The sequence below is a fragment of the Astatotilapia calliptera genome, chromosome 7 (assembly GCF_900246225.1).
Source record: "Astatotilapia calliptera chromosome 7, fAstCal1.2, whole genome shotgun sequence".
NCBI lineage: Eukaryota > Metazoa > Chordata > Actinopteri > Cichliformes > Cichlidae > Astatotilapia > Astatotilapia calliptera.
Window position 1 is genome coordinate 172,431 of NC_039308.1, and position 23,734 is coordinate 196,164.

The 23,734-nt window shown below is 43.6% G+C and overlaps 1 protein-coding gene across 3 annotated transcripts in view; it reads left to right on the plus strand.

The window, feature by feature from the left end:
• The window catches only part of LOC113024982 (sodium channel protein type 4 subunit alpha B-like), a 47,016-nt gene extending 24,897 nt beyond the window's left edge, over positions 1–22,119 (plus strand). For 2 of the 3 annotated variants that reach the window (XM_026172283.1, XM_026172284.1), the window contains exons 20-31: positions 348–502; positions 1,808–1,981; positions 4,868–4,969; positions 5,886–6,170; positions 6,325–6,378; positions 6,486–6,623; positions 6,751–6,855; positions 10,947–11,217; positions 15,881–16,496; positions 16,626–16,770; positions 20,468–20,539; positions 21,455–22,119. In XM_026172283.1, the coding sequence (XP_026028068.1) occupies positions 348–502; positions 1,808–1,981; positions 4,868–4,969; positions 5,886–6,170; positions 6,325–6,378; positions 6,486–6,623; positions 6,751–6,855; positions 10,947–11,217; positions 15,881–16,496; positions 16,626–16,770; positions 20,468–20,539; positions 21,455–21,577 (2,240 nt within the window). In that variant the 3' untranslated portion in view covers positions 21,578–22,119. Of the gene's footprint in view, positions 1–347; positions 503–1,807; positions 1,982–4,867; positions 4,970–5,885; positions 6,171–6,324; positions 6,379–6,485; positions 6,624–6,750; positions 6,856–10,946; positions 11,218–15,175; positions 15,638–15,880; positions 16,497–16,625; positions 16,771–20,467; positions 20,540–21,454 lie in introns of those variants that run through there. The other variant, XM_026172285.1, reaches the window with a different exon arrangement.
• The last annotated feature ends 1,615 nt before the right edge of the window (positions 22,120–23,734 follow it).

The window sequence follows — 23,734 nt, forward strand, 5'->3', positions numbered from 1 at the left end:
CTCTCACTCTCTTACAGTTGTCATGAAAGGGGGAAATTATGGATATGGATTTGGTCTCAGGCTGTAAACATGTTTATTTGTGCTGTAAAGTTTTAACATAGGGACATGTTAAATCTATGGCGACCGGCTCACTGCTGGAGCCTCTGCAAGAGGAACTGCAGCTTTTGGTTCTTCTGTGCATGATTTAGTTTTCAGTGCCTCAGTTTGATGGATGATGTAGACCCAATTTAAAAGTTCAACAAACTGTGACATACAGAGATGATATCAAAGTTCCTTCACTGCAGCTGTTTCCGTTACATCAAGAGAACAGAAGCCAATCAGTCAGCAACGCCTCTGATGTGTTTCAGGCTGTTACATCTGCTGTCCGTTCCTGGAAATAGACACATCCCAGGGTACCGGCAGGGTCTGGTCTAACTTCAGGAGAGCCTGCCTCTGCATCGTGCAACACAAATTCTTTGAGGGCTTCATCGTCTTCATCATCCTGCTGAGCTGTGCAGCTCTGGTAAACAGACATTGTCAATACATATTTGACAATATACATCATGAATTCATGTCACATTCAAACCCTGGACTCACTTGGACATGTTTTATCTTCCTGGCTTAACTCCACACTGAAACCACTAAGCTAAACATATGGCACTGATAGCGACCTGCATGAACCCACAGACAGTTGATTTTGTCTTTGAAATCACTTTTGGATCAGTGTCTTGATGCATGCTCAATCATCCAGGTAAGTAAATCCCAAAGGTTGAATCTGTACACCTGGTCGTAACGTTTTCAGGAGAAACTTTCATCATCAGGGGACGTCTTCAGTCTCAGCTGACTGCAGGTCTCCAACCATATAAACAGGACATTTGCACACTGACTGAAACTAGCACCACTGAAGGAACAATGGGCTGGGAGGTCAGTTCCTTCATCGTTAATATGCAAATTCTTTTGACCATTTGATCAAAGACGATTGATCAATTACCATGAGTCCCATTCACAGAGAGTTGGGGAATGGCTGCAATCACAGCATTGTAAGATGGTGACAGATGTACCCTTAGGCCCCTCCTCCATTCAGAGATGGTCCTTCCCTTTTCACGTAAATGGCCTCCTTGACTCCGCCTTCAAACCAGCGTTCCTCCCTGTCCAGGATGTTACATCCTCATCATTGAAAGAGTGTCCACTGGCCTGTAGGTGTGAATAGACTGCAGAGTCCTGGCCTGACGAGGTGGCTTTTCTGTGTTGTGTCATCTGCTTGTGCAATCTACTGTTTATAAGGTTGGAAACCTGCAGTCCGCTGAGACTGAAGAAGTCACCTGATGATGATGAAACGTTTCTCCCACTGAAAACGTTCAGATGAACTGAATCAACCTTTTTGGGTTTTGGAGCTGTTGGGGTGGTTTCCTGTTCATGGGTAGAAAAGTTATGTCTTATTATTGCAGAGGTGCTGCTCTGAAAGACACAAAACATCCCCTCACTAAAGCGCCAGAGTTGCAGATGATCACAGTCTACAATATTAGAGAGAGGATCACAACAATCAGATGACAAGAGCAGCCCTTGGTGATAGTGGGAAGGAAGAATCCCTTTTTTAATAGAAAGAGACCTCCGTCTGAACCAGAATCAGGGAGGAGCAGCCATCTCCTGGATGTGTCGGAGGGTGGTGGGAAAAAACACAGACAGAAAAGAAGAGCTCATGAAGAACAAACAGGACAGCAGGTCGTCTGTTAAACCAGAAGGTCACACTGCTAGAATGACAGTGGTTGTCCTCAGATCGTCTCATATGCTGCTTGTTGTGAGTAAACAGGCGTGTGTTTGTGAACAGGTTTTTGAGGACATCTACCTGGGGCATCGTCCAGTCTTGCAGAGAGTTTTGAAGATGGCAGACCTGGTGTTCACCTTCGTGTTTCTGGTGGAGATGCTACTGAAGTGGATCGCTTTTGGATTCAAGAAATACTTCACAAGCTTCTGGTGCTGGCTCGACTTCCTCATCCTAGATGTAAGAGCACAATCAGCAGCACCGATTATTGGCAGTATTTTACAAAGCCAGTCACGGAGGGACCACAAGCCAGTGTTGTCCTAGTGCTGGTCCCAAGCCTGGGTAAATGGGGAGGGTTGTATCAGTAAGAGCATTCTGACTAAATCTTGGAATGAACGAAAAATGATGTGGGGCATTTAACCATGTGTGGAGCTGGGGATCATAGACCCACCTCAGCATTGGTGATGGCACCGAAGCTAAAGGACGGGCTGTTCATGTCTGAGATGTGGGCGGCGTTGACAGGATGTCAGTATTTGACGTTGTAGTAAAGAAATGGGGTTGTTTCAGTTTGAACAGATAAACTAACAGCACACAGTCAGGCTGGGTAAGATGAACCTGCTGCTTCACTACTCTCCTGTACAATGAGGTCAGTTCAATTTAATCGAGTTCAATTCAATGTTATTTATATAGCACCAAATCACAACAACAGTTGCCTCAAGGTGCTTTACACTATAAGGTCAAGACCCTACAGTAATGTTAAAGAAACTGAGAAAACCCAACAATAATATGACCCCCTATGAGCAAGGGCTTTGGCAACAGTGGGAAGGAAAAACTCTTTTAACAGGAAGAAACCTCAAGCAGAACCAGGCTCAGGGAGGGGCGGGGCCATCTGAGGCGGGGCCTGATTATTTAAGACCTTATTGGTTTAAGAGTATGTGAGGTGCAGGATTTTGAATTCTGGATTTAACAGGAATCCAGTGAAGGGAAGCCAAAACAGGAGAAATCTGCTCTCTCTTTCTAGTCCCTGTCAGGACTCTTGCTGCAGCATTTTGGATCAGCTGAAGGCTTTTCAGGGAGTTTTTTGGACATCCTGATAATAATGAATTACAGTCGTCCAGCCTGGAAGTAATAAATGCATGACCTAGTTTTTCAGCGTCACTCTGAGACAGGATATTTCTAACTTTAGAGATGTTGCACAAATGGAAGAAAGCAGTCTTACATATTTGTGCGTTGAAGGACATGTCCTGGTCAAAAATGACTCCAAGGTTCCTCACAGCGTTACTGGAGGCCAAGGTAATGCCATCCAGAGTAAGAATCTGGTTAGATACCATATTTCTAAGCTTTTCAGGGCCGAGTACAATAACCTCAGTTTGATCTGAATTAAGAAGCAGAAAGTTAGCGGCCATCCAGGTCTTTATGTCTTTAAGACATTCCTGCAGTTTAACTCATTGGTGTGTGTTATCTGGCTTCATGGACAGATAGAGCTGGGTGTCATCTGCATAGCAGTGTAAATGTATGCTATGTCTTCTAATGATGCTGCCTAAGGGAAGCATGTATAATGTAAACAGAATTGGTCCTAGCACTGAACCCTGTGGAACTCCATAATTAACCTCAGTGTGTGAAGAGGACTCTCCATTTACATGCACAAACTGGAGTCTATTAGATAGATATGATACAAACCACTGCAGTGCAGTACCTGTAATACCTACAGCATGTTCTAATCGCTCTAATAGGATATTATGGTCGACAGTATCGAACGCTGCACTGAGGTCTAGCAGGACAAGCACAGAGATGAGTCCACTGTCAGAGGCCATAAGAAGATCATTTGTAACCTTCACTAAAGCTGTTTCTGTGTTGTGAACTCTATGAGTAGTAAGCAAAGTTTATTTATTAGGTTTATTTATTATTAAGCACTTTTCACAGAGTTGCTGTACACAAAAGGGTCAAATAAATCTGAACATTAAGTGCTAAAATATTCAATAAAAATATTTGATAAAATAAAATAAAATAAACAGGTAGTTTTAAAATAAATAAATAAACCTATAATCATTCCAATAAAAATCCTGAAGCCTGTTTAAAAAAAGATGTTAGTCCACAGAGTCCACTAAGTGTAGTTGTGGTGGTAGACTGTTCTACAGCCTTGGTGCCACAGACTGAAAGCCTCTGTGCCCCCTCGTCTTTAGTCATTTACAGGGAACAACCAAAAAATCCAGAGTCTGTGAATGAAGAAAGAAAGCAATGATTTGTCCAAGCTGGAAAACAGGTTATTACAATAGTCTAAAAATAACTTAGAAATGTTACTTAAATGAAATGAACAGCGATATGATGAAGATTTTATATGCAAGTCGAAGCCAGAGAAGAATCCAATATTACACCCCGTACATGGCTCAACTCCTTGAACGGTCCACCATATACAAGTACAGGTGAGCCCATACATGGCAGGAAGTAAACATTCTTTACTAAATAAGGAAACCAGAATCTTACATGCAAGTGTGCCTGCGGTTAAACACTATAGCTAATAGCATCCCCCACCATGCTAGATCTAGGGGAGGAAAAATATCTGCACGCAGTTCAAGAAAAGGTTTACAGTTTTAAACACAACAAGGACAACTTTGATCAGAATGACTTCAACAGAGGCAATGGTTTGTTCTAACAGAGACAGTCCTGTCAGATAAGTAAGAAGAAAACCAGTCTAAGGCAGAGCCACATACACCAGCCTAAACCTCAAGCCTGTCAGGCAGAATGTTATGGTAAATGGTATGAAAGGCTGCACTAACACTGGACAGAATGATAGCAGAACAGTCCTCTGCATCAGAAACCATTCAAAGATCACTACAGATTCATTATACAAAAGACAGAGCAAAGACCTGATTTCCTACAGTTGAAACCTGACTGAAACTCTTCCAATAAGCCATTCCTCTGCAGATGATCTGTTAGCTGTTGACAACTACTGTTTCAAGAATCGATAACATGAAGGCTGGGGATTGGCCTATAAGTAGCTAAGACAGCTGGGACAAGGGGTTGTATTTAAGTAATGTTTAACAACTGCCATCTCGAAGGCCTGTGGCTTGTAGCCGATTATTAGAGACAGGTGGATCACATTGTCACCGCTGTGCTGTCTTCTAGGTGTCTCTGTTCTCCCTGATGGGCAACATGCTTGGATACACCAGCCGGCCTCTGAGAGCTCTGAGGACTCTGAGGGTCCCGTCTCGCTTCAAGGGCATGAGGGTGAGGCAGGCACTCATACAGATACAGACATTGCCGAGCAGGATGTAGGTGTACTCTTCTGCTAGAGAAAGAAGATCAAATATTTATAAAATTCTTTGCTTGTTAAATGATTTGTAGAGTTCGTGTGACTTTCTCTTTTGCTCTACTCATCATTGTGTTCCCTTTTTAGGAGATTTGACTCCTTAGGGTGTGTCTGTTATTTCCCATAGACACTGAAAGTTTGTCCTATCCATCATCATTCTCCTTATTTGCAGGGTATCTGTCCCTAAACGTTTCTTCAATCTCACCCAACTCAGGGAGCGTTCATCAAACAATCTTTGTTTTCTTATTTCTCGGTTGTCCATCCTACAGACGTGGCCCAGGTATTTTAATCGCTGGTGTAAGCAGAAGGACTTTATCACTTTTGTCTCAGTAATGCGTGCAGGTCTGCATTTGTGAGTTTTAATCGCCAACCCGTTATTCAGCCTCCCAAATCTGTATGACCACACAAAAAGAACACACTGTCCTTTGACGTTCAGAGGAAAGTTTGTCCATACTTGAGGAGGTTACTCCACAGACTGGCGGCTGTGCTCCGTTTGCTCAGCCAGGCACAAGACTGGGTTCCCCAGGGTGTAGCTGTCCTAATGACGGAGGTGTGAGAGGCGACTGGTCTTACCAGGACTTATCAATGCCTTGTAACCCTAGTATAAAGCCAGTTGCATGTCACACAATTTACACCCCAAGTTGAATGATTGTTTACGTTGTATATCATTTGCTTAGTTTTTGTTTACAGGTTTTCAGGTCTTTCAGTAGCTAATAGTGAACTTTCCTGGCAGAACTAAAGTCCTGTTGGATGGAGAGCCAACGTGGAGGCAGCTTATTAACTGGATGTGAGCTGATTCACAGCAGAGACCTTTTTGTCTCTGTCTGTGTGCAGGTGGTGCTGAAGGTGCTTGCCGTGACGCTGCCCTCCATGTTCAGCATGCTGCTGGTGATTCTGGTCATCTGGCTTGTCTTCAGCATGATAGGAGTGAATCTGTTTGCAGGAAAGTTTTCTTACTGTTACAATGAGACTTCAGAGGAGCTTTTCTCCTTTTACGTGGTGAACAACAAGACTGAATGCTTTTCACTGATGGATCAGAATTTCTCTGAGGTCAACTGGAAGACGTGGACGTTTAATTTTGACAATGTGGGGATGGGTTTCCTGTCGCTGCTGATCATGGTCAGTGTGAACACTCTAACTTGTTAGTTAGAATGCATAAAACCATCAACTGTGTGGAAAAAACATAACCAAGCTAACTAAAGTCAGTATCATTTAGTAATAGAGCTTGAATTCATTGTTTTTCTAATGAAACTCTGTGTTGATTGTGGGTCAGGGGACGTCTTCAGGCTGGATGGACATCATGTATGCAGCTGTGGACTCCAGACAAGTCAGTATACACGCTGGATCAGTACTATTACTGTTGCTGTTATTGCTGGTATATTACTACTGTGTGTGTGTGTTAAAACCACTGTATGTGTGTGTGTGTGTGTGTAGGTGGAAGACCAGCCGCACTACGAGATCAATGTGTACATGTACCTGTACTTCATCTGTTTCATTATCATCGGCTGCTTCTTTACGTTGAACCTCTTCATTAGAGTCATCATTGATACGATCCACCAGCAGAGACACAAGATAGGTCACGCACACGCACACACACACACACACAGTTGGGCATCAGTCTGTAGAAGCTCCACAGTGTTGGCTGAATTCGTTCTTCCTGTTTCTGTCAGTTAACTTTGCTCTTGTCTCTCATCTCTACTTCGGAGGGAAACATGTTTTTGTGACGGACCAGCAGCAGAAATATTTGAGGACCATAAAGAAACGATTCTCTGAAAAATGCAACAAAACCGTTCCACGACCTCAGGTCAGTTCAGACATAGTTCTTCAGTCTTTGTCAACTGCTGGCTGATTTTCATTTTCAGCCCAGTCCTTGTACCCGACCACTTTCAGAAGATTACCCAACTCTGACCCATTCTGTCACGGCGACGGATGGCCGGTACTGAATAGGACTCAGGTGCAGAAACCCAGAGCGGAGACAGTAGATGATTTAACAGTTTATTACGGTTAAGTGCAAAGGGGAAAAAAGAAACGTGGCAAAGACAGAAAATGACGAGACGTGGAGCCTTGGTGTGGCGTGCCCAGGGGAACGTGGCTAGGGCGAGGGAACGAGGCCTGAGAAGCGGAACGGAGCTGAGTGGGGAACAGTCACACTGAGGGAAGAGGATATAGGAGTTAGGCAGGTAGTGAAGGCAGCTCAGAAGTGGCCAGTATAAGAGCAGCAATTCTTACTTGCAGTTTAGGGACCTGGAGTGTTTGAGAGGGGGGTGATGAAGATCCAGGGGAGGCTGAGTGGCGTGGAAAGGCTGACCTGAGATCCGGGGCTCCAGATGGAGTGTGATGGCAGGAGGGCAGGCAGGTGAGGCACAGAGGGATTTCCAGAACGATCACTAGGTATCCCGAGTCCGGAGGTGGAGTGTGAGCCAGGGTGGGTACAGCACTGTAGTACAAAAGAGTCTTTGTTAGTAAGATAAATCACAGCGAGAATTTGAAGCACAAGACCTGTTACCAACATGGGTTGAAGACGAACTGGCAGTGAGTGAACATCGATGTGTGGTTTAAATCCCTCTGGCTTGATTGCCTGCAATAGGCTCCAGGTGTGCAGGAGCTGGAGTTGGCCCTGCCCAGGGGCGGATCCCAGGTCAGTTCAGGAGCCTAATGGAAACCCCAGCCACCCACCGTAGACCATGACACATTCAGGCATAAAAGAGGCTCCTAACTCAAGGGATGAACTAATGTTGTGTCCACACATGATGCACAACTCAGGAAACAGCCAGTTTCAAGTTGTATCGTTGAGCTCTTTTGCTGAATTTGTGAAAAATGCCAAAGAAATGGGAATCTAAGGAGCTTGGAAAGAGAACCGTTAGTTGTTTGAAGACGTTTCACCTCTCATCCGAGAAGCTTCTTCAGTTCTAAGGTCAAATGGTGGAGAGTCCCAGATATAAACCTAGTGGGAGTTTCCCCCCAAAGAGATACAAAGGACCCCCTGATGATCCTCTACCTAATCACATGAGCCAAGGTGTGAAAACGGGTGTGGGTCACAATCAGCCAGGGTTTCGGGTGAGCTCATTGTGAAACCTGGCCCCACCTTATCATGTGATTTCCTGAGGTCAGATGCCTCAGGATGTGAGTGGATGTTAAGTGGATTATAGATGGCAGAGAGTTGGTGTCGTAAACCCCCGCCTCTGTTCAAAGATGGTCGCTCACAGTGGACATAGATGCTTCTTTCACTCCTCTTTCAAACCATCTGTCCTCTCTGTCCAAAATGTGAACATTGGCATCCTCAAAGAGTGTCCTTTATCCTTAAGATGCAGATGGACTGCTGAGTCTTGTCCTGTGGAGGTGGCTCTTCTGTGTTGTGCCATGCGCTTGTGAAGTGGCTGTTTGGTCTCTCCGATGTAGAGGTCTGAGCATTCCTCGCTGCACTGTACAGCAAACACCACATTGTTAAGACTGTGTTTTGGCGTTTTGTCTTTCGGGTGAACCAGTTTTTGTCTGAGCGTGTTGCTGGGTCTGAAATACACCGGGATGTCATGCTTGGAGAAAACTCTCCTGAGTTTCTCTGATACACCGGCTACATAGGGGATGACAATGTTGTTGCGTCTGTCCTTCTTATCCTCCCTCGCTGGTGTCTGGTCTTCTTTTCTGTGCCTCTTTGCTGACTTTAAAAACGCCCATTTAGGATAGCCGCACGTTTTGAGTGCTTCCTTTACATGTGTGTGTTCCTTCTTTTTTCCTTCAGGCTTAGAGGGAACATGTTCTGCCCGGTGGTGTAGGGTCCTGATTACTCCAAGTTTGTGTTCCAGAGGGTGATGGGAGTCAAAGAGGAGGTACTGGTCCGTGTGTGTGGGCTTCCGGTAAACTTCGATGTTGAGGTTGCCGTTCTCTTCAATGTGTACAGCGCAGTCCAGGAAAGGCAAACAGTCGTCCTTTGTGTCTTCCCTGGTGAACTTGATGTTTTTATCCACGGCGTTAATGTGCGCAGTGAAGGATTCCACTTCTTGTGTCTTGATTTTGACCCAGGTGTCGTCCACATATCTGTACCAGTGGCTGGGTACTCTTCCTTTGAAAGAGCCAAGAGCCTTTCTTTCCACTTCCTCCATGTAAAGGTTGCTACAATAGGTGACACGGGGGAGCCCATGGCACAGCCATGTTTTTGTCTGTAGAAGCCTTCGTTGTATTTGAAATATGTAGTGGTGAGGCAGAGGTCTAACAGTGTGCAGGTCTGATCGGGTGTGAAGTTGGTCCTGTCCTCCAACGAGCTGTCTTCTTGTAGTCGTTTTCTGACAGTCTCCACGGCCTCCGTGGTGGGTATGCAAGTGAAGAGAGAGACTACATCAAAGGACACCATGGTTTCATCTGGATCCAGGGGAAGTTTCTGGACCTTGTCGGTGAAGTCGGTGGAGTTCTTGATGTGGTGTGGGGTGTTCCCCACGAGAGGAGCAAGGATGGTAGCAAGGTGTTTAGCCATGTTATAAGTGGTTGAGTTTATGCTACTGACTATGGGTCTGAGTGGGACAGCTTTGTGGATTTTAGGAAGTCCGTAAATGCACGGTCACCTCCCTCCAGGACATCTACAGGAAGCGCTGCCTGAGGAAAGCGGGGAGGATCATCAAGGACTCCAGTCACCCCAGCCATAAACTGTTCAGACTGCTTCCATCAGGAAGGAGGTTCTGCAGCATCCGGTCCCGTACCAGCAGACTGAGAGACAGCTTCTTCCATCAGGCCATCAGACTGCTGAACACGTCATAGATACCTCAGCTTCACTACTGGAACTTCAACATTTTGCACTCCACACTGTATATAAATGCCACTTGTTTTGCACATGTCCAACTGCCAACCTCTGTATATTTTATATATTTTATTTATTCTATTTAATTTTTAAAATATGTATAGACACACACACATGTAGATATTTATATTTAGTATACACATTCAGTAATGCGCATACTCTTATATTGTACATATATTTATTCATATAATTCTCAGATTTACCCATTCTTATATTTTGCTTGTTCTTATGTTATTGTATTTTTGCACACCTCTGTTGCTTGTGAAGCTCGCACACAAGAATTTCACTCGCATGTACTGTACCAGAGTACCTGCACATGTGATGTGACAATAAAAGTGATTTGATTTGAAAGTTCATCTCGCTTCCATCAGCCCAAAGATGTTTCTCAGACCTGTACACGCTCCTTTAGATGTTTTCTGGTAAAATCTATTCTAGCACTTCTTGAGTGTAACCAGTAGTTTGCATCTTGTTGTAAACTCTCTGTATTGATCGTAGACTTTCAAAGAGTTTCACCAACCTCCTCAAGAATCCCCTTGACTCAATTAGATGCTCTGATCCTAAATACAACACCTTGAATCAGTTTCAGGTTTTGTAACTGCTCAAACTTTCATTGAATAATGAGGGAATGGGCTTTACTGTTTGTCACCTTTGAGCCTCTGAAAACGGGGGACTGCATGAAACAACAGTTGATGGAATATTTTTACAAACCTTTAAAACTCACGGTGTGCAGACACTAAAATACGCATCAGAGTCCAGATACTTATGGATATATGTTCATATGTAGCACGTGAAGGCACGTATGGAGGCGTTGCAGTAATAAAGGTAATGAATGTTAGAGCTGTCAGATTAATGACTGTAAGGACGAGTCTCATTTTGTGCAGTAGAGAGAGTCATCAGCTGTCAATCAGACTCTTACACCAGCCTTCATATATTAGCCTGTTGCCTCCTACTGTGGAGGTGAAGAAACAAATTCTGTTTCAGCAGTGATTAAGATAACATTGAATCACAAAGTTTCTCCTGTAAGAGGGTTTTTACTGAAAACTATTTGCAGTGTCAGCAAACCGACTGACTGCCGGAGTGTTTAAAGCTTACGTCTTTGTCTCCAGAATTGCTGCCTGGCTTGGCTGTTTGACCTGGTCACCGCTCTGTACTTTGAGATCTTCATGGTGGTGGTTATCTTCTTCAACATGGTGGTTCTAATGGTGGAGACTGATGATCAGAGTGAGGAGAAGTCACTTGTCCTGAACTGGATCCATCTCATCCTTGTGGCCATCTTCCTTGTTGAGTTTATCCTGAAGATCATTGCACTCAGACAGCATTACTTCAGAAATGTCTTGCACATTGTGGACTTTGTGGTTCTCACTTTGTCCATTATAGGTGAGTCCTACACACAGAAACAATCTTCTTTTCTTATCTGATCTCAGTTTGGTTAGTTACTGCAAATGTCTGCGGGCTGTAACAGGAAGTACAATGTTCCCTGTTTTTACTCTAAAGTCAGTCCGTGTCATGGTTTCTGCAGTTTAAAATGTCTTTGCCCTCTTCCTGATTTCCTGATGTTTGTCACACTTACATGTTTCAGATCAAACAATGAAAATATTTGTCAACGATAACACGTGTAAACGCAAACTGAAGTTTCTAAATGAATGTGTTTATTATTAAGGGGAAAAAACCCCAAATCCAAACCTGGCCTGTGTGGAAAACCTCCACTTATGGCATCAAAAGCAGAAGAAAGAGTGTGGTGTGTCTGTGTTATTTCCATTGTTGTCTAAAGCATTGGAGAAGATGGTCCTCTCACAGACGCAGGCCTCCTTGGATGCAAATAATATCAGTGATAAATTCCAGTCTAGCTTTAAACCACGCCATAGCACCAAAACAGAGTGTTTGAGAGAGGTCAAAGATTGGCTCTCTGATAACTCTCTTATATTGAACAAGAAGAAAACAGAAATCGTGCCGTTCGACAACCATATTTCACAGGGCCAATTTGCTGATACTCTTGGACCCCTTGGCACCTTTCTTTCTGGCACTGTTAACAACTTAGGTGTCCTCTTTAACAGCTAAGTTTGACAAACAAGTATCCTCAGCAATGTTCCCTCTAAGCTGCACGCATGGGCAATTGTGCACTGCTGGCACCTGAATTGAAATTAAAATGAAAACTTTAACAATTCTGTTTTGCAGTGTGAGTCAGTGACTGGCTGCTCCCGTATGGGATCAGAACGATGCCACCTTATCCCAAAGTCCAGCCAATGATGCGATTCACATTCGTATATACACAGCTAATCAACGTCGCTGACAGGCTATGACAGCGTCCTTATGTGCCGACGCCGGTGTTTTAGCGAGCAAAGCGGCTGATGTGGAGTGAAGCCACGTTAATGACAACGTGTACAACCATTGGAGATGTGAGCAGGACAGACGGAACAACTGACGGACAAAGTGTGGACTTTATACCAGTTTTTAAATTGTGTTGATCGGCCACGTAAAACCAGAGTTATGATAAAATATCTGCAGTGTTTGTTTTCCTTCCTGAATACTGTCGTTTTTATATTTACTGCAGGAAGAAACAGTAAAAACGGCGTTTTATAAGGAAAACGCTCAAAAGCCTGTTAGCAAAAACAACACCAAAAAAACCCACCCTTTCCTATTGGTCGAAAAATATACCATGTCAATCAAAAAATGATATGGCAACATGGCCTTTAGTTGTTTAGGAAGGAGGAAGTTTTAGGAGTGATGGCGAGAGAGAGAGAGTTTTGAGATGTGAGAGATTTGTGACGTTTAGTGTGTTGTCGTGTGTTGCGACGTTTAGCTAGTGTGTAGTGTAGTCAATAGTTTTGTTGTGTGTGTCAGAACAATGAGGCGACTGCTGAGCACCTTGAGGCGACTTTTGTTGTGATTTGGCGCTATATAAATAAAATTGAATTGAATTGAATTGAGTGTTACAGGTGTTACAGCAGTGATACATCTGCTGCTGTCAGGCCTGCAGGTATCAGGCTGTTGTTCTCCTTCATCTCATAGTGGACACAAATTATTTTTTGGAGCGGCACAAATAATTTGTGTGGCATCAGATTTGATGCAGAACAGCTGATTGTTCTGTAAATAGTTTGAAATGTTTGTTTAAAAAATGCCTTTGCTGCATTTTTAGGTAAACAGCTGCAAAAAACTTTGTTGTTTGCAAAACTTAGTTACTTTTTTGAAGAAGTAACTATATAATTAATTGCCCAACATTGGTCATTATTCACTGTATTTTGCAGACAGAGTTACAGGACTCTCTCCCACAGAGTCATACTCATAATACAAGTCAGAGCTTTATAAAAATAAAAAAAAGAAAGTTGTGTTTTCAAAATTGGAGTTCAAGTTATTTTTACTTCCAATACAGGGAGTGCAGAATTATTAGGCAAATGAGTATTTTGTCCACATCATCCTCTTCATGCATGTTGTCTTACTCCAAGCTGTATAGGCTCGAAAGCCTACTACCAATTAAGCATATTAGGTGATGTGCATCTCTGTAATGAGAAGGGGTGTGGTCTAATGACATCAACACCCTATATCAGGTGTGCATAATTATTAGGCAATGTCCTTTCCTTTGGCAAAATGGGTCAAAAGAAGGACTTGACAGGCTCAGAAAAGTCAAAAATAGTGAGATATCTTGCAGAGGGATGCAGCAGTCTCAAAATTGCAAAGCTTCTGAAGCGTGATCATCGAACAATCAAGCGTTTCATTCAAAACAGTCAACAGGGTCGCAAGAAGCGTGTGGAAAAACCAAGGCACCAAATAACTGCCCATGAACTGAGAAAAGTCAAGCGTGCAGCTGCCAAGATGCCACTTGCCACCAGTTTGGCCATATTTCAGAGCTGCAACATCACTGGAGTGCCCAAAAGCACAAGGTGTGCAATACTCAGAGACATGGCCAAGGTAAGAAAGGCTGAAAGACGACCACCACTGAACAAGACACACAAGCTGAAACGTCAAGACTGGGCCAAGAAATATCTCAAGACTGGTTTTTCTAAGGTTTTATGGACTGATGAAATGAGAGTGAGTCTTGATGGGCCAGATGGATGGGCCCGTGGCTGGATTGGTAAAGGGCAGAGAGCTCCAGTCCCACTCAGACGCCAGCAAGGTGGAGGTGGAGTACTGGTTTGGGCTGGTATCATCAAAGATGAGCTTGTGGGGCCTTTTCGGGTTGAGGATGGAGTCAAGCTCAACTCCCAGTCCTACTGCCAGTTTCTGGAAGACACCTTCTTCAAGCAGTGGTACAGGAAGAAGTCTGCATCCTTCAAGAAAAACATGATTTTCATGCAGGACAATGCTCCATCACACGCGTCCAAGTACTCCACAGCGTGGCTGGCAAGAAAGGGTATAAAAGAAGAAAAACTAATGACATGGCCTCCTTGTTCACCTGATCTGAACCCCATTGAGAACCTGTGGTCCATCATCAAATGTGAGATTTACAAGGAGGGAAAACAGTACACCTCTCTGAACAGTGTCTGGGAGGCTGTGGTTGCTGCTGCACGCAATGTTGATGGTGAACAGATCAAAACACTGACAGAATCCATGGATGGCAGGCTTTTGAGTGTCCTTGCAAAGAAAGGTGGCTATATTGGTCGCTGGTTTGTTTTTGTTTTGTTTTTGAATGTCAGAAATGTATATTTGTGAATGTGGAGATGTTATATTGGTTTCACTGGTAAAAATAAACAATTGAAATGGGTATATATTTGTTTTTTGTTAAGTTGCCTAATAATTCTGCACAGTAATAGTCACCTGCACACACAGATATCCCCCTAAAATAGCTAAAACTAAAAACTAACTAAAAACTACTTCCAAAAACATTCAGCTTTGATATTAATGAGTTTTTTGGGTTCATTGAGAACATGGTTGTTGTTCAATAATAACATTATTCCTCAAAAATACAACTTGCCTAATAATTCTGCACTCCCTGCAGTGTTAACATGCTACAAAACCAATTTTTTTAAAAACATTTTCATTGTAAGTGGCCTAAAGCAGTTAATTAAAAGTCGTCTAAGATAAATGTAAATGCTGTAATTTGATTATTTTAATTAACAATGTAAGTTGGATGGATTAGATGCTGGCGTGACCACAGTGCACACGTCTGCTGGTGCTCACAGTGGTCCAAGAGACGCTCAGGGAGTTTGTGTGTTCGCTCAGACACGTGAAACATTAGAGGGAACATTGATCCTTGGTAGTTAAATCTAGTTTTTACCAACTGCGTCAAATATCCAAGGCCAAGCACTACATAGGACCTTGAGAACCTATCCATGCATTTCTGACCTCTAGATTAGACTACTGTGATTCCCTTTACTTTGGTCTCTGCCCTTCTTCATAGATTGCAGCTTGTCCAGAATGCTGCGGCACACCTTTTGACTGGAACCAGAAGGTTTGCCTCTATTACCCCAGTCCTCGCTGACCTGCATTGGCTCCCTGTCAAATACCACATTGAGTTCAAAATTCTCTTGCTCACCTTTCAAACCATAAACAATACTGCGCCGTGCTACCTCATTGAACTCCTTAATCCGTATATCCCCAGGAGAGCCCTAAGATCATCAGGACAGTTACTCTTGGTGCAGCCTAGATCCCAGCTAAAGACCAGAGGTGACCGTGCTTTTGTCCTGGCAGGCCCTAGCTTCTGGAACAATCTTCCTGCTGCCGTTCACGCCTCTGATTCCATCCATTCATTTAAATCACAGTTAAAAACTTAGCTGTGTGGCCGAGCGTTTTCGGTTAGTCAGTGCACATTCCCTATATTTCATCCAGCTGTTATTTATCTTCTATTGATGTACCACTGTATGTATACCCCCACTTTATATTTATGAATACTCAGTGATTTTATTTTCTAAAATACACTCTGATGTTTTATTTCTTATTTTATCTGTATTTTTGTTTAACCAGCTTTTCTCAATTCTTAGCTTATTTGTACTCTGTTATGGTCTCATATCTGTTATGTTTGAACATTTTTATGACGCACTTTGGTGTACCTTCGGTCTTAAATGTGCTATACAAATAGTTGTTGTTGTTGTTGTTGTTGTTGCAGGTCTCTTCTTAGCTGACATCTTGGAAAAATATTTCGTCAGTCCCTCTCTCTTTTCTGTTATGCGATTGGGTCGTTTGTTCACCTTATGTGGAGCATTCCCTCACATTCGGTTTGCCAGAAGGATCTGGATGCTGATTATGGGCTTTGTGATGTCACTTCCTGCCCTTTTCAACATCGGCCTGCTCTTCTTCCTAATTGTGTACACATTCTCCATCATTGGGATGTTTAACTTTGCCTACGTGAAGCATGAGATGATGATCGATGACATGTTTAACTTCAAGACATTTGGAAACAGCATCATCAGCATGACTATGATCACCACGTCCTCGGGGTGGGACGGCCTGTTGAGTCCCATCATGAACACGCCTCCAGACTGCGACCTGCGATTACCTGAGCCTGGTAACTGCGCCAACCCGACGGTGGGGATTGTTTTCTTCAGCTCCTACATCCTCCTCTTCTGCCTGCTGGTGATCCACCTGTTCATCGTTGTCATCCTGGAGCTCTTCAACACAGCGAGCCCTGAGGACGCTGAGATGCTGAGTGATGATCACCTCCAGATGTTTTATGAAACCTGGAGGAGATTTGACCCCAGTGGCTCGCAGGTCATACAGTACAGGTGAGACTGAGCTCGGTGACGGTTTCTAACCTTAACACTAATCAAAAATGGTTCTGCACTATAATGGACTCCACTGTAACAGTCTAATAGTCTCTAATGGACTTTAATATTTTCTAATGTGTTCCCCAGTGAGCTGGCAGACTTCTGTGATGGTCTCCAGGATCCTTTGAGGATTCCCAAACCAAACACCATAAAACTGACTCACTTGAATCTGCCTCTGTTTCCTGGAGACCAGATCAGCTGTTTGGATGTTCTGCGCACAATTACTACACAGGTAAGGTCACCTGGGACGGGCTGCCAACATTTTGATATGTTTCTTAAACTCTGTTTGCTTAAACTAAAACCACTCTAAAGTCTTCTCCTTAAATGTTTACTGAAGAATTTTAGGTTTCCTCTTTATTTTCATCTTGTTAATCAACCAAAGACCCAGACATTCATTTGAAAGCCTGATGCTTAGCCTCGTCCACCCCAGCTGTAAAACTCAGAAACCAGTCTTACTTGTTATCATCTATCGTCCACCTGGGCCTTACACAGAGTTTCTGTCTGATTTCTCAGACTTTTTATCTGATTTAGTTCTCAGCTCAGATAAAATAATTATTGTGGGTGATTTTAACATCCATGTAGATGCTAAAAATGACAGCCTCAACATGGCATTTAATCTGTTGTTTGACTCAATTGGCTTCTGTCAAACTGTAAAAGAACCCACCCACCACTTTAATCACACTCTAGATCTTGTTTTAAGTGGGAAGAAAACCTCCGGGCCCAAACAGGCTGAGGGAGGTGTAGCCATGTGTTGCTACCAGGTAGGCATGACTAAAGATACGCTGAGGAAAAGAGTCAGAGATTATATGCCTACTGAAGGATATACCCTGGTCAAAAAAACAACACCAAGATTCCTCACAGCATTACTGGTGGCAAAAGCATTGCCCTCCAGAGTAAGAATATGCTTAGATACCATGGTACTAAAATTTTTTGTATAACGTACAATACCCTCAGTTTAATCTGAATTTAGAAGCAGAAAATTAGAGGTCATCCAGGTCTGATGAAGACCCTCGAGAGGTTGGTTCTAAACCATCTGCGCCCCCTGGTGTTGTCTTCATTGGATCTGCAGTTTGCTTACCAACCTGGCATCGGGGTGGAGGACGCCATCATCGACCTCCTGCACCGAGCTCTGACTCACCTGGAGAAGCCTGGAAGCACTGTGAGGATCATGTTCTTTGATTTCTCCAGTGCTTTCAACACCATCCAGCCACAACTTCTGAGGGACAAGCTGGAGCTATCAGGAATGGACCACCACATGTCCCAGTGGATACTGGACTACCTCACAGGACGCCCACAGTATGTGAGGACACAGGGCTGTCTCTGACACGCTGGTCTGCAGTCCGGGGGCCCCACAGGGAACTGTGCTGGCACCGTTCCTCTTCACCCTCTACACTGCAGACTTCTCCATCAACTCCCCACGCTGCCACCTACAGAAGTTCTCTGACGACTCTGCCATAGTCGGCCTCATCACAGGTGAGGACGACTCAGAGTGCAGACAGCGGACTCTGGACTTTGTGGACTGGTGCCAGCAGAACCACCTGTTGATCAACGCCGGGAAAACCAAGGAGTTGGTGGTGGACTTCCGGAGATGCAGACCCACCACACTGACACCGGTGAACATCCATTGGGATAGTGGACTCCCACCTGGTGGGAGTTATGGGGTGTCTGGCCCATTGTGGATAGGTACCTAGGTGTTCACCTAAATAATAAACTGGACTGATGCTCTTTACAGGAAGGGTCAGAGCAGACTCTACCTGCTGAGGCGGCTGAGGTCATTTGGAGTCCAGGGAGCGCTTTTAAAGACCTTCTATGACTCTGTGGTGGCATCTGTCATTTTTTACAGTGTGGTATGTTGGAGCAGCAGTTTATCGGCAGCTGAGAGGAAGAGGTTGGATAAACTCATCAGGAAGGCCAGCTCTGTTCTGGGATGCACCCTGGACCCAGTGCAGGTGGTGGGAGACAGAAGGACTCTGTCCATCAGAGATGTTATTTTGGCCAGAGTCTCCCAGCCCATGCATGTAAATGTTGCTGAACTGCAGAGCTGCTTCAGTGACAGACTGCTGCATCCTCGATGCATGAAGGAGCGTTTCCGCAGGTCCTTCCTCCCTGCAGCTGTCAGACCCAGCCAGGCTTGTTTTCTATGAGCCTGGGCCACATAAACCAAACCACAATCGAGCCAGATATGGCATGCCATCGCATAAACAGTGCCAGCTATGCCAAGCCTGGCCCATATCTGGATGACACACGTCTTATCATGCCAGAAGTCAGCCAGCAGTGCCGGCTTGATGCCAGATCCGGGCCAGACCTGCTTGCTATGTGGGAGGAGGATCACACTCCTCAGCCTCCCTGGGAAAGTCTATGCCAGGGTGCTGGAAAGGAGAGTTTGTCCGCTAGTCTAACCTCAGATACAGGAGGAACAATGCGGTTTTCGTCCTGGTCGTGGAACACTGGACCAGCTCTTTATCCTCTGAAGGATACTTGAGGGTGCATGGGAGTTTCCCCAACCAGTCCACATGTGTTTTGTGGACTTGGAGAAGGCATTCGACCGTGTCCCTCGGGGTGTCCTGTGGGAGGTGCTGCGGGACTCTGGGGTGTCTGGCCCATTGCTACGGGCCATTCGATCCCTATATAACCGTTGCAAGAGCTTGGTTCGCATTGCCGGCAATAAGTCGGACTCGTTCCCGGTGGGCGATGGGCTCCGCCAGGGCTGCCCTTTGTCTCCGGTTCTGTTCATAATTTTTATGGATAGGATTTCTAGGCGCAGCCAAGTGGCGGAGGGCTTTCACTTAGGTGGCTTCAGAATCTCATTTCTGCTTTTCGCGGATGATATACGACGAGGGTATACGACTGTGGAACTCTCTTCATTATAATTTAAAGAATTGTATAAGTTTACATTGTTTTAAAAAGTGTTACATGCTTAAAACGATAACTCAATATGAAGAATGCGAATGAAATTGGAGTTCATTGAAAAAGGATCCTTTATAATTTTTTGTTTTATTTATTTAATTTAATTTTTCTCCCTGTTACTATGTGGAGTGGTATATTCTGATTGTAAATTTGTTGTTTGGTTTGGGTTAGGACCGGAGAGAAATGTTAATATTAGTTTGTTCCCTGATTTTTGGTGCCCACTTGTAATATAAGTTGGATTGTAGATAGGGGGCAGGGTTTAATAAGAATATTTTCTTCTTCCTGCTCCTTTTCACACATGGTTGTAGTGCTTTGTTGATAGAAAGTGTGGTTGGTTTGTTTGATCTGTTATACCAAGTGTGAAATAAATAAATAAAGGAAATGAAATGAAATGATGTGGTTCTGTTGGCTTCATCGGGTGATGGCCTCCAGCTCACACTGGAACGGTTCGCAGCCGATTGTGAAGCAATGAGGATCAGCACCTCCAAATCTGAGGCCATGGTTCTCAGCTGGAAAAGGGTGGAGTGCCCAGGATGAGTTCCTGCCCCAAGCGGAGGAGTTCAAGTATCTCGGGGTCTTGGTTGCGAGTGATGGGAGAAGGGAGCCGGAGACGGATTGGTGCTGCGGCCGCAGTGATGCGGGCGCTGCACCGGTCCGTCGTGGTGAAGAGAGAGCTGAGCGTAAAAGCGAAGCTCTTGATTTGCCGGTTGATCTACGTCACTCATGCTCATTGATCAACAGCCACTGATCAATGAGTACCTTTCAAAGAGTGCTTGGAAAAGGCCGCAATTGCACCTAAAGGCCAGCGGCCACCCTTTCAGTGATGAGGATGTACACATCCTGGACTTTCCTTTTTAATAAATAAATTTTTCCTTCAATACAGAAAACTTTAAAGGCCTTCTTAACCTCACCTAAGGACAAAAAAGGAATCATACTTATGGTGGCCCAGGTGGCCTGTTGATAAACTATAACTATTGCTTGTATTATTCTTATTGTGATTTTTGATGTTGTTGTGTTTGCAGGCGTTTGATGAACCAGCAGAGGTGGATGCCCTCAAAGCCAAACTGGATGAAATAGTCAGGATTCACAGCCAGGTTCTATTCTATTCTATTCTATTCTATTCTATTCTATTCTATATATTAGTGAACTTTAAAAACACATCATTGCAACAGATTTTTTGCAACAGGTTAATGAGAGAAAATAAATTAAAAGTCAGAGCTTCAGGTTTGATTTTATTCAGCATGAAAAAAATAGTTGTCTCAAACTTTTCAGCTGGACTATTGAAACACTTCAGTGATTATTTTTTGGATTATTTACATTTACGCATTTTAATACTTTTTAAGTTGTTTTTTAAGAATACTTTTAGACACGCCTTTTCACGTATTTGCTGTTTCCCAAAACCTAGGCCGCATCCTTCGGAGGACCCGGCCTTTGTGGGCTACGTGGGCTTGGTCCTCAGGAGGCCGGTAAGCTGGAAATGAGCGGCTGTGAAATTGGACAGTCTAGCCTTCTTGATTTGTTCCCGCCCTTACTTCCGCATATTTCTGGTCGCTAGCACCACAGCGTGAAAACGTTATAAAAATGGGCCCAAAAATGTTGCTCTTTTTCCAGGCACTTTCTAGAAAGATTATTTTAATTATAAAAAAAACTCTATGCAAATGCCCAAAGCCCTTCAACACAACTGCTATAAAAATTTAACTTTTGCTCCACTAGATTTTCAGAACCTACCATAAAAATAAGGGACTGTCCTTTTTTGTAAGAAATCTTATAAATCCAGCAGGGGATCAAATAATTATAGCCCCACTGTATTTTAGATGGTTGCTGGGTCTCAATAAAGCTTAAGGAACACACTTGCAGAGAGGTCACAGACACATAACTTACCACTATTTTTTTTAAATCAATCAGGCCAATTGAATCTTTAAATAACTAAGGACACTGTGCCAAAACTAACTAGGTCAATAAAACTACATGAAGCAGAGATTCTAACTGGTGAGTCCCGTTTTCCACAGGTGTCACGTGAATCAACCACCACCTCGCCAGCACAGGAGGAGACAGACATGATCCAGAAACATGTGCAAGGTGGAGATGCTGAGCAAATGGTAGTCCAGGCTGTGGGCAGAGAATTACAGTGAGATGATAATCTACTTCTACCTCCTTCCTTCGTTCTCCTGTTAGTGAACTCGACTCTTCTTCTGCGAGGACTCAGTGACACCAGATCAGAGCAAAATGTGTAAGAAAAATGTGCAAGTGTGCTTCTTCTCATTCTCGATGATGCCAAAGATTTTTCCCTTCTGACAGTTCGGTTTGTGTGGGGGCAATTACCTGAGACCCACATAAACACCAGTTATTTTACTAACACTTATTAACCCTTATTATGAGTTATTATTGTGACAGGAATAAAACCAGTTCTGCGTATACAAACAAACATTATGTTAAACTACAACAACAAAACTACCAAAGAGAGGAGAAGAAGGAGCTGAAGCTGATTTTATTACATTACGAACTTTGATTATATGATTTATAGTGAAATAAAAAATATTTCCATCCATCCATCCATCAGTCCATACTCTACTGCGCGTCCTCCCCACCCAAACCTCAGCCGAGAACATTTCTGAAACCTGAGAGCAGTGTTGCCAACTCCTCAGTAAGGAAAATCGCTATTGGCGGTCCTAAAAGTCGCTAGAAGTCGCTAAATGACGTCATTGCCTAATTTGCATAATTGGTCATGCTAATGTAATTGTAACCTACACTGTTGGAGAGAGAAATAACATTGTGGAAGAGACATAAAGTGAGTAAAAAACATCCTAAAGGCATTTAGAGTTTATTTAGAACTACAAATTAAATTTATTTTAGCAATTATTGTTTTTTTAATGTCACAATTCCAACCCTGCTCCTTTACCCGGGCTTGGACCGGCAAAAGTGACCCGAAATGGGCGCTCTGGTGGAGTTACTTTGTGTGTGTGTTTATAAGTAGTTTTAAACCTTGTGATCCACAAAACAGCATAAGAGTAAAAGAGTAAAAGAAGAACTGACTGCGTTACAGCACCCGCTGCTTGTTGAGAGTAAAAGCGATATGCGACTTTTTTTAGAAAAAAAGTCACTAAGGGGTCTGAAAACTCGCTAAATATAGCGACAAAGTCGCTAAGTTGGCAACACTGCCTGAGAGCACTGCGTCAGGTTTCTGGACTTGCTGAAGCCCGTGCTCCAGCTCCACCCACGGTTTGCCTGGTTTTAAACAAAACTTTTATTCTTCGGGACTTTTTCAGTTCCTGTGATCTGGATTTTCTGTGACTGAGATGTGTCTCAATGAGTCCAGTGCTATATCTGAACTTTTACCAGTCGATTGTTGCTATTTTAACTCACCATGAACGTCGGGCAGAGGTGGAGGCACAGGATTACAAATGGAAGCAGTGCTATTATTAAATTCTGTTCTTTTGAATTCTTTTGGCAACAGAGAAAGACTGGACTCAGAGTGGTCAAGCTCCAAAAATGATCTTTATTTTACATTTCTGGAAATGGAGACCCGTCACACGAACACACACACTCTGGTCTGAATTCTTTGCCAGCTAAATCCGTATATATATTTCTGCACTGCATCACACCGACACACAGTTTACTTAATACGCCTGTGCAGCTCTGCACTAAAACTTCCTGTTCTCTGCAAAAGCATGCAGTTTCCTGTCAGTACTCTGTGACATTGTGCTCAAACTGGCGTTCTCCTAGTCTGGCCTCTATAAAACAATATAAACAGAAAATAAGCATTAAGAATATATATTTATATCGTAACACTTTCTACAGCCTTCGTTCTCCAGCTTTGAACTTACCTCGTTTGAGGTGAGTCGCACAGACCCGGTTTTCTGCGCTGTCATCTATCGCCCCCCGAAATACACTAAGAATTTCATAAATGACGTTTCTGATTTTTTTTAGCTGGGATTATGCCCAAAGTGTTCTTATTATTGGAGATTTTAATATACATGTATGTTGTCCTGATAAGCCACTGGTAAAGGACTTTTTAAGCCTTATTGACTCTTTTAGCCTGGTACAGTCCGTGCCTGGCCCTACACATGAGCACGGACACAAACTGGACCTTGTTCTGTCATATGGTCTGCCTGTCACTAACTTGGAGATTTGTGACTGTGCACTCTCATATCATATGCCTGTGTTATTCAACATTGGTTTTACACATACTGCAGTTAAATCTGGCGCTCCTGCTTGGCGCTGTCGGGTTATTAACCCCTCCACTGCTGCGCAGTTTTTTTGCTGCTTTTAATCAGCTCCGTGGCCCTTCT